This window comes from Anolis carolinensis, chromosome 3 (assembly GCF_035594765.1).
Source record: "Anolis carolinensis isolate JA03-04 chromosome 3, rAnoCar3.1.pri, whole genome shotgun sequence".
In the NCBI taxonomy this organism is placed as follows: domain Eukaryota; kingdom Metazoa; phylum Chordata; class Lepidosauria; order Squamata; family Dactyloidae; genus Anolis; species Anolis carolinensis.
The window spans coordinates 208,916,210-208,927,962 of NC_085843.1; the positions used below are offsets into that span (position 1 = coordinate 208,916,210).

Consider the following 11,753-nt stretch of genomic DNA (forward strand, 5'->3'; position numbering starts at 1 on the left):
AAAAACAGCAAGTAGTGTACCAAGTACCTCCTGCAGCTAGAAGTGACTAAATAATAGAGTCTTTTGTTCTCTTACCATTTTTTATATCTGAAATAACAAACTGTGTAGGTGGACTTTCATTTCCAGTGTCGTCTTTCTTTTGGCTGATAGTTGAAATGAAACTGCTGAAGGGAGAAATATCATTTTTTGGGCCCATCTCCAATCCCTGCAATTAGAAATTTTTTTACAGATGCCATATTTCAATATTAGAAAACTTCTAGTTCAAAGAACATCTATTTTGCTGTAGAATAGAACACTGGTTGTTTCCCATAACTTTCTTTGGAATATGCAAGCATGCATTATTGGCATAAAAATTAACTCTACGGCAGGCATGGGCATTTTTTTTGCCTTTTTTGCCGCATTGTGGGTCTGTCCAGGAGGGCTGGGCTGGGAGGGAGGAGGCTGAGCACACATGCAGGTGGGACAGGCCCGGTAGAGAAAGAGTCAGGGGGAGGGACCAGGAAGGGGTGGGCCATCCTCAGGTTGTCCTCCTGGCATTTGGACAGCGATGCTCACCCCATCCTTATGCCAGGAAGAAAACGAGACATGCAGCAATTGCCCTCCTCCTCCTCCCCAATACTCTTCCCTCAATTTTTGGGCTGTCCTCTTAGCATTATGCCGGGAGGAGGGCAAGACAGGTGATGTCTGAGAGTGCTCATGAGGGCTCTCAATCACTGTATGCCTTGCTCAAGCTGTCCTCCTTATGCCGAAAGGAGGGCGAGAAACGCGGTCGCTGAGAGCGCTCCACAGGGCTCTCCGCTGCTGTGTGCCTTCCTCCCCCATTCTTTCTATATAAGGATGTAGTGGGCATCCTTATGCCAAGAGGACAGGAAAAATGAGGAGGGCCTGAGATAGGGGCCGCATTAGTTTGCCATGCCTGCTCTACAGATATACATCAGAATTTCTACAATGTTCTCAAACAGATTCACTGGAGATTAATTGTAGCCTGGATTTACCAGAAAAATCTGTATGGCCATTCATAGAAACAATCTTGGATCTAATGAACTCTCCATGTCGAAGGAATACAAACTAAATGTTTAAACTGTCAAAATTAAGCTGTTCCTTATCAATGATATCAGTAAAAGAAGATGAAGCCACCACCGGAATGAATGAATAGCATTTCAATGCATTTCAATGGGAAAATTCGCATTGGGGTCAGAGCATTTGAGTTAAGAGCTCGGTCATGGAACAAATTAAATTCTTAAGTCAAGGTATCACTGTATTAGCTATTTCAAGCAGGACTACTGTTGACATGCAACTTAACAACATTTGTAGGGCAATATGATTCCCACTTTGCTTTAAAAGTTTCTCATAAGGTAAAGAATTATAAACGATAATCATAAATATAAGGTTACAGCTCAAAATATCTCTTGCGATGTGCTAATTGTGGTAATGAACTTTTTTCTTTTGCCAGCAAGGATTCTGTACCAACCATAACACCACCATTTGCTATAAGCAAGTAGCACTTTATGAATGAAGATAGATGATTAATGCAGTGATGATTAATGATGGAACAGGGATCAAATACACCCCAGGTAGCTTTTCTAAGGCATAATAAAATGTTTCTTGAAAAAACTCTTATGAATATATTGCAATGTCATACCATTAAAATAGCTAAGGAAATAAAACTGATCTACTTTCCTTTTTAAAATTACAGTATAACACCCACTAAATAGATTTTATTTAAAAATTAAGTGCCATTAAGACCTTAGTAGGCTGAATTCTCATAAATAAAGGCTGCTATAGTATCAAGATAGATTCTTGTATGGGTAATACAAATCTATGTCTTTAGATGAGTTAGGGAACTCTCAAATAACAGGTTCTTGCATTCTGAATTTACTGCCTCTGAGTAAACAAAACAATGTGGGAAAATGAAATGCAGGTGGGTACAATACAGGAGCAAGTGCCAGAGTACTAATGGTTCCAATACATCTTACAAAACCTAGGGTGGTTTTTAAATACTTAAAAATACCAGCTCACCTTTAACCAGATGTGGGACACTGGGAGAGTGTTAAATGGCATGGACCCATTAACAGGGTCCAGTCTATGCATCTATCATGAAATCAGTACCTGCTCCTCCTGGTGCAATGCAAATTAGGTTTTAGGGGGAAAGAGAGTAGAAAAAATTATCTTTGTTTCTTCAGAGGTTTCCCAGGACACCTTTTCCTTGCTGCAAAGAACAATCTGGCTCAAGATGCACATGTGAAATCACTGGACAATTAATCTACAATAGTGGTTCCCAACCTTTGTTATGGACTTCAACTCCTAGAAATCCCAACCAGCTTTTCGGAATTGCGGGAGCTGAAGTCCAGAACACCTAGAGGACCAAACATTGGGAACCATTGATCTACACCAGCTTCAGAGCTGGAGCCAATTTGGGAGTACATTTGGGGGACAAGAAAGTAGACCCCCCTTCTTCCACTACTCCTGGAATGTTGACGTTGAAGGCAAAGCCTGTTATGTTTTCTATAGTAACTGAGGTGAAAGAAGGGTTCGAGATTGCAATCCCCATCCCTAAGTTGATCTAAGGGTAAAGGTAAAGCTTTCCCCCTGACATTAAGTCTACTTGTGTCTGAATCTGGGGGTTGGTGTTCATGTCAATTTCTAAACCAAAGAGGCGGCATTGTCTGTAGACACCTCCAAGGTCATGTGGCCAGCATGACTGTATGGAGTGCCATTATCTTCTGGTAACGGAGCGGTACCTATTGATCAACTCACATTTGCACATTTTCGAACTGCTAGCTTGGCAGAAGTTGGACCTAACAGCGGGAGCTCACACTGCTCCCCGGATTCGAACCACTGACTTTTGGTCAGCAAGTTAAGCAGCTCAGCGGTTTAACCCACTGCACCACCGGGGAGCTCCAGATTGACCTAGCACAGGTGCTGTTCAAAGGATTGGGTGAGACAGCAGCCTACTACAAAATCTACCTGTGCAATAATTTCTACTACTTTTCATGTTTGAGAGGCACTGACATTTGTTACCAAAATATCTTTTCGTTTTTGTATCTCTATCTGTTCTTCCTTCCAGAAGCAATGAAGCACTTCTCTTATGTGTACTTTTAACACATTTCCGGACTTCCTTTTTGCCAAAACCCCTTAAGTCATTCAGATAGATAAATATATTACAGATGAACGTCTTGTTAAACTTATTTTAAAATAAATAAACTGTCTTTTCACATATTGAAAATATTTTTCTGACTATTTATAGTTACTGACTTCAATTCTAAATACATTTAACATCTTAAATAAAATTACCTCCTCTTTAAAATACACATTCACATCTGCCTAATATTCAATACAGTAGAGTTTCGCTTATCCAATGTAAACGGGCCGGCAGAATGCTGGATAAGCGAATATGTTGGATAATAAGGAGGGATTAAGAAAAAGCATATTAAACATCAAATTAGGTTATGATTTTATAAATTAAGCACCAAAACATTATGTTATAGAAAAAATTTGACAGAAAAAGTAGTTCAATACACAGTAATGCTATGTAGTAATTACTGTATTTACGAATTTAGCACCAAAATATCACGATGTATTGAAAACATTGACTACAAAAATGTGTTGGATAATCCAGAACGTTGGATAAGTGAGTGTTGGATAAGTGAGACTCTACTGTACCACTTATTCCTGTAGTGATTACAATAAATCTTAAATTGTATATACTCCTCACATTTCTAAAAATCCTATTTCTCATGTACTTTTTTAAAGCTTCAACATACAACTTACCTTGTATAGGGATCCAAGGTATTTGGCTTTGATATTTTTTAAAGGATAGCCGTATAATTTTACACATCACTTTGAAGGTTTAATGCCAGTGTCTCAATTTTGCTTTCTGTATCCCATTTAACCCTGACCCACCTCTCACCCCCCACAACTGTATAACTGTGCGTAAATACCTGCAGCTTGAATACTGTAGTACATCAATGAAAAAGGTGACTGAAAACCAGAAAAAAACCTTCATGTGAAAATAAACCATGGCCCGCATGACTCCCCCTTTCCCTTTCTTTTTATGCTGATTTAAGTAAATGTTTGGCACCTTACTCAATACAAATGAACAAATGGTCTTCATTAAATGACAAAGAATCATTTTTTACAAATACAAGTCATTATCATTTGCTCTACTTGTCTACATTTGTGAATTTTGAAAGCTAAAGATGAAAAAAAAACTATTTGGAAATGAAAAGATGCTCAGGATTATCTGAAAGACTGATTGATGATTCTTACCCCCTGCTGATTTTTTCCCCTCCAGATGGCAAATTGAACTTTCACTAGCAGGAAAAAAACAACAACAACAAATGCTAGGAAGTAAAATGGGACTCAGTACTGTCACTCAATCAACTACCAAAAATCATAGCAACCACCAGTAAATCAAAGAAAGATTTCAATTTTCTTTCTCAACTGACCTTATGGTTCATTAAGATATATTAGACAATAAGTTTTCTCCTATATCATCACTATGTTCACCAAGATTTGGCAAATGCAGTTGAATTGTTGCAAAGATCCAAATGCCCCTTCCAATGTCAGGGCATCTGACAGGGCATTTATGACAATAAATGGGAATAAGTAAATGTAAAGGTTTCCGCTGACATTAAATCCAGTCATGTCTGACTCTGGGGGTTGGTGCTCATCTCCATTTCTAAGCTGAAGAGCTGGTGTTGTCCAGACACCTCCTAGGTCATGTGGCCAGCATGACTGCATGGAGTGCCATTACCTTCCCGCAGAAGCGGTTCCTATTGATCTACTGACTTTTGCATGTTTTTGAACTGCTAGGTTGGCAGAAGCTGGGGCTAATAGCGGGAGCTCACTCTTCTCCCAGGATTCGAACCGCTGACCTTTCAGTCAGCAAGTTCAACATCTCAGCAGTTTAATCCGCTGCGCCACCAGGGGCTCCAAATGGGAATATTTTACCACTAATGATAGACGGTTTTGTTCAGTTCCCAAGTACATCTCTTGTGCACAAATATGCTATCTAGAATGAGATTGTCTGAATGTCATTTCCTAAAACACAGCCTTTGCTTCATGACCTTTTCTAAAGTAAAGAGTCTTGTTCTAATCATTTAGAAAATGTTTTTCCATGCTGAGCACTCCTGCCACTGCCTATTCAAAGGTGGGGACCAGATTCATGTAGCCTTTTAAACAAACAAGTGGTGCACTACAGCATGCCTTTTCTTTCACAACAATGTCTCCAGCATTTCACTATCATTTTTCTTTTTATGTATAATTTAAGCTTTCAAAGGTCATACATGCTGTTCTCCACATATGTTTTACTTGATTCTCTAGCAGGAGGAACCTCATTCAATCTTCCAGTCTGTGATACAGTATAATTAAGTTAATGTACATTAAAATTGGACATGGAAAGCATTTCATTGATCTGAGATCTTGGCTTAGAGCAGTATGTTTGACTAGAATGTGCTGATAAATATTCTAAATCAATTCATCTTTCTTTTTAAGTCATGAATACAAGTAACGTGATCCTCCAGAAGTTGCTAAGCTGAAACTCCCAGGATTCCTTACTGTTGGCTATGCTGTCAGGGCTGTGGGACTTGCTGTCCAACAATATTTGGAAGATTATAATTACCAGCCCTGATTTACAGCACTTGAAACATGGCCATCCTTTTATTTAACTGAGAATGTGGGTCATTATACAACATTATAATACAGTATATTAGCATGTAGTAAAGTAAAGCTAAGGGTTCCCCCCGTGTCCGACTCTGGGGGTTGGTGCTCATCTCCATTTCTAAGCCGAAGAGCCAGCGTTGTCTGTAGACACCTCCAAGGTCATGTGGCTGGCATGACTTCATAGAGCGCCATTACCTTCCCGCTGGAGCCGTGCCTATTCATCTACTCACATTTGCATGTTTTCAAACTGCTAGGTTGGCAGAAGCTGGGGCTAACAGCGGGTGCTCACTCCGCTCCCCAGATTAGAACCTGCAACCTTTCGATCCGCAAGTTGAGCAGCTCACTGCTTCAATACGCTGTGCCACCGCGGGCTCCCTAGCATGTAGTAGGCAACAGTAATGTCTCACCCCTTACTTTCTCCTTGACTTTGAAAATTATCATTCTATGAAACTGTCAAGTCATTTGAGCTATTAAACTACGGAAGAAACGATGGCTAGGAAATTCATGGTAAATGATGAGGAACTGTGGATTAATATATTCCAATTGAAAATATAAATACAATATAATGTAAATATGTTCTAATGAAATGTAAAGTAGATCAAAATATAACATTGTCCCAAGGGATGTTAGAGTTGGTGATCCTTCAAAATATAGTATAATTGTACTGAGTGCATGCAGTGAAGTCCTTTTCTTTATTTTGCTACTTTTCCTTCTACCAAGCTAACAGATGGCCTTGTGACAGAAATCCTTGTGAGCAAGGCAGGCCTCCCAAGAAGTTGCCTTGGATTTTCATTTCCTTTTCAACAGAACTGGCATAGCCCAGCCTGCTGCTCTTTCAATAAACCATAATTTTGAATCATAGCTTAGAGAAGTTTAAAATGCATTTTTAAATTTAGGTCTCACTTCCACGTTGTGGCCATGCTGAGAGATCTCTGGGTAGCTGACTGGCTGATTGTTGCTTTGAAAACAAAGCTGTTTGAAAACAGAGTAGTTATATTTTCTCTAAGATGAATCAGATAAGAAAGGAAATATAAAGGACCCAACACTGTTCATTTCCCCTCCCAGCATGCTTTCCCCTATTTAATCAGACATTTTTGCTCATATTCTCAGAAGTCACACATATTGAAATTGCTTCCATAGTGCCTTATGGAACTGAGATCTGTTGTTCTCCTGATCTTAATCTATATCTAGCAAAAATCTGTGTATTGATAATTTCTCTTGGGCCAGATATTCTGCCAAAGCAGAACCAAATTTAGGTCAATGTTTCAATATACTTATTTGGCTTTCAAAAAGCATCACAGGAAACTATGGCAGACTTGGCTGCAAAACATTTTCACAATGCGCTGATTGACCCAGGCTTACCATGTCATACCTGTAACAACATTTATGAGTGATTTGGGACAGCTGGAGGATAACAATATAACTTCTTCATGATAGTTTCAGGGAAATATAGGTCTTTTTTCATTTGATACAGGGAGATATTGTTAAACATATAAGAACAGATTATTTGAATCTACAGATTTTTATGTGTCATAAAAATATAGCAAATATAACTGAAAAAGGATTTTTTTAGATGTTGGCAATTGGTAATCTAACCACTGTGAATTTCCAGAACAGTGCTGTTTATTTAGATCATAATTACTCCCAGGATTCAGCACTCTGGACGTCAGTTTATATGTTACAATGAATTAGGTGGTAATATTTTTCTGAGGTGCACTTATCATACACGTCTGATGTGAAAAACAGCAGTAAAATGAAATCTACTGATTGCAGTGGGATGTACTCTGAATAGATATGCAAATGAGCTGGTTACACTACATGCCACATATGTATTTATCTGCAGAGATGGCTAAAATCACTGAGCGCCCTGGGTTTCAAGGAAAGAGGGCCCACGTAAAACCATTAGAATAACTTTGATGCTCAGAAATACAATTACCTACAAAACTTTCTTGGCATATATATGTGGGTTTAAAACACACATAAAGTTGTAGGTTGCATACATATTTTATTGCTAATGCATTGTTATAAAATAGCAGCTTAATTTTCAATTTGCAGCAGTGGATATTGTTTTTAATTTATTGATAACTTAGAATTCAACTGTAAAAAAATAAAGCAATTCTGGCAGCTAGACATGAGCAATCTGTCTTAGTTTAGTTCTTTTGGGAGAACAGCCAAAAACCTGGTCTACTGATGGTTGATAGCAATAAATACATATGTTATGTCAAATCAATAAATCAGTGGGTCACAGTACTTCGCTGACATGTACATGCCATCTGAAGGAGTAAGAAAAGGGATATGAATGGTACCGTAAGGAAGAAATGATGCTGGGTACATCCATCTGCCAGTGAAGAGCTCACTGCAGGGAGCTTGCTTTCCTGTTCAGAGAGACTATTAATCTCCAACTGATTGTTACCTTGGGACTGTGGAACTCAAGAGCAACACATTAACCTCCTCCATCCATCAGCCATCAGATTTAGGAGCCCTGAGACATCATGACCTGGGGAAGACCAACCTGACTCTATCTAGTGGACAAAAGAAGGACTTGCAGCTCCTATACTTCTTTTCAGCTTCCTCCCTGATTCCTTTTTCCTTTCCTATTGGAGATACTGGATTACAGGTTGAGCACCTTTAATCCATAATTAGAAATCTGAAAATCATGAGTGGCTGACATAGTGAAATCTTTGCTTTCTGCTGGTTTAATGCACACAAACTTTATTTATTTATTTAATGCATTTATATCCCGCCCTTCTCACCCCTAAGGGGACTCAAAGCGGCTTACAAATTAAATTTACATACAATATTATATTATTAGCATAGCACAATACTGGCAATAAATTAAATAATAAATAAATAAATAAATAAATAAACTTTAATTTTATAACCCGCCCCATCTCCCCGAAGGGACTTGGGGAGGCTCACAACAGGGACAAGCCCGAAACAACAACACAACATATTTGATAAAAACTTAAAACATTCCAAAGATACACAAAATAAAATAATGGACAATACATTAAAATCCAAGCAGATAAAATTACCATATTGTACTATATCTATATTTAATATTATTATATTGTATTATTAGTATTATATTGTATTACAAAATAATATTATTAATATTATATGCATATAAAATATATTATACTATTATATATTATTGTAAATTATATTATATATATGTATATATGCATGTGTGTACACACATATACACACACACACACACACACACACACACATATATATATATATATATTTATACATATATATACATAATTAGCAAAGCATGTTACTGGTGGGAGGGACCTTCAGCTGGAGCAGGGAGACAAGATGGAAACTTTGTTTCATAAACAAAATTATTAAAAAAACTTAAGTGCAAAATTTCCTTCTAGATATGTGTATAAGATATAGATGAAACATAAAATGAATTCTGCATTTAGAATTGGGTTCCATTTCCAAGATATCTCATTATGTATTATTCTATTTTTAAATTAAAAAATCCAAAACTCTCTTGGTCCCAAGTATTTCACCTGAGAGATACTCTGCCTACAAGCAAAGATGGTTATCTTTCAAAGGTGTGGTGGTTGTAAGTACTTCTCATGATTATGATGATGTTTTATATAAGGTGGGCCAAAAGTCACAAAGTATTCCAATATACGAACTACATATGATGCTATGGTATTGGACGCTATTTACGAGATTTTAATTTTACCACACTTAATGTAAATGTATTTCCTATAGATCCTGTATATGTTATGGTATTGTAAATTAAAAATAAAAAGCATCATTAAATAATGTAACGCAGTCAGTTTTAACATGTGAATTTTAGATATTTGAATTTGTATTGTATTTTAATCCTTGCACCATACATTATATGTATTTTTGTGGTGGTGTGTTTTCATATAGACATTTTATTGTGCTGTGTTTCAACAGTGCTGTGCCCCGCCTCAAGTTGTGAGAAAAGGCAGATAACAAATATTTTTATTATTATTATTATTATTATTATTATTATTATTATTATTATTATGACTATGACATTTCGCTTTCTTGTTCCATGGAGGGAAATGCACAATGGGGCTTCTTTCGCTGCCCTGCAATGTTTAAAAAGACAATACACTTGTGAATGGAAGAAGGTGTGAAAGCATGAATGAAACCAGGTGCTGGTACACAGCCCAGATTTAAATAGAGAAGCCATTATATGACGGTGTCTTGGGCTGGATCTACACTGCCATATCTCCTAGGATCTGATCCCAGATTATCTGTTTTGAATTGGATTATATGAGTTTACACTGCCATTTAATCTGGGATAAGTAGATAATCCGGGATCTGATCCTGGGATATAGAGCAGTGTAGAAGAGGCCTAAGTATGAAATAAAGACACTGGTGCTGGCACATACCCAGCCACTACAGCAGTGGTGGCAGTGTAGACGCAGACAATCTAGTTCAAAGCAGATAATGTGGATTATCTGCCTTAATATTCTGGATGATATGGCAGTGTAGAAGGTCCCAAGCAAGAATGAAAGGAGCAGGTGCTGGTACATACCCCAAATTTAAATAAAACGAGGAAATGAGTCTAAAGCATGAAAGCCAGCACTGGTGCTTACTCCAGATTTAAACAGACAAGCCAGTGTGTGAAGGTGTCTTAAATAGGAAGTAAAGAAACTGGAAGCTGGTACCCCATGTTTAAACAGACAAGGAAATGTATGGAGGTGTCTAAGCAAGAATGAAAGAAACAGGTGCTGATACATACCCCAGATTTAACTATGGAGCCTCGGTGGCACAATGGGATAAACCCTTGTGCTGGCTGAAATGCTGACCTGAAGGTTGGCAGTTTGACTCCACAAGACGGAGTGAGCTCCTGTCTGTTAGCTCTAGCTTGTGGGGACATGAGAGAAGTCTCTCAGCAGGATGGTAATACATCTGGGCGTCCCATGGGCAATGTCTCTGTAGACAGCTAATTCTCTCACACCAGATGTGACTTGCAGTATATTCTCAAGTCGCTTCTGACACGATTTTAAAAAAACACAAATGAGGAAATGTGTCTGAAGCATGAAAGCTTTGGTGCTGGTGTATATATTCCAGATTTAAACAGACAAGCCAATGTATGAAGGTGTCTTGGGCTGGATCTACACTGCCCTATATCCCAGGATCTGATCCCAGATTGATTATCTACTTTGAATTGGATTATACGAGTCTTGACTGTCATATAATCTGGGATAAGAAGATAATCTGAGGCCCCATCCAGACAGGCCCTATAGCACAGGATGTGATCTCAAGTTTTCTGCTTTAAACCGGATTATATGGGTCCACACTGCCAGATAATCTGGGATAAACAGAAATCCTGGGATCAGATCCTGGGATATAGGGCAGTGGAGAAGGGGGCTAAGTATGAAGTAAAGAAGCTGTTGCTGCTGGTACATACCCCAGATTTAAACAGACAAGTAAATTTAAACAGACAAGTAAGCAAGAATGAAAGAAGCAGGTGCTGTCACATACCCCAAATTTAAACAGGAAATGTGTCTAAAGCCTGAAAGCCAGTGCTGGGGCATATTCAAGATTTAAATAGTCAAGACGGTGTATGAAGGTGTCTGTCTAAACATGAATTATAGAAGTAAGTGCTTTAAATAGATGATTCACCGAGCCGGGCGCTTGGTACCTACCCCAGATGCGGTCCTGGGCTCAGAGGGCTGTGTGGGCGACGTCTCTCCTCCTCCTCCCTTTCCTCCCTTCCCTTCTTCCTTCTCCTCCTCCTCCTCCGCCTTCTGCTCCTCCTCCGCAGCCAACACCTCCTCGCCACCATGTCCGGGCCCCGCCGCCTCCGAGGGCTCCGGAGCCTCCTCATTCATTTCGCTGCAATCCAGGAGGAAGCCCCCTTTGTCGAGGAGGTCCGAAGGAGGAGGCTCTGGCTGCGGCGGCAGCGACATGGCTCCCCTGCCTCTCCCTCCTTCTCTTCCTGGGCTCCTCCCTCGTCAACCAGCTCCCGGGGCTGCCATCCCCTGCCCTTTTCCCAACCTCCCTCCTTCCCTCCCTCCCTCTTTGCCTTCTTCCTCTGCGATTACCTCAGGCAACCTCGTTACCTCACAGGCACCCGCCCT

At 39.1% G+C, this 11,753-nt stretch overlaps 1 protein-coding gene across 2 annotated transcripts in view; it reads right to left on the reverse strand.

The window, feature by feature from the left end:
* Positions 1 to 11,731, reverse strand: part of hectd2 (HECT domain E3 ubiquitin protein ligase 2) — a 53,515-nt gene extending 41,784 nt beyond the window's left edge. For both annotated transcript variants that reach the window (XM_062976179.1, XM_008115314.3), the window contains exons 1-2: positions 11,319 to 11,731; positions 76 to 205 (exon numbers count right to left, since the gene is read on the reverse strand). In XM_062976179.1, the coding sequence (XP_062832249.1) occupies positions 76 to 205; positions 11,319 to 11,582 (394 nt within the window). In that variant the 5' untranslated portion in view covers positions 11,583 to 11,731. The remainder of the gene's footprint in view (positions 1 to 75; positions 206 to 11,318) is intronic.
* Between the last annotated feature and the right edge of the window lie 22 nt (positions 11,732 to 11,753).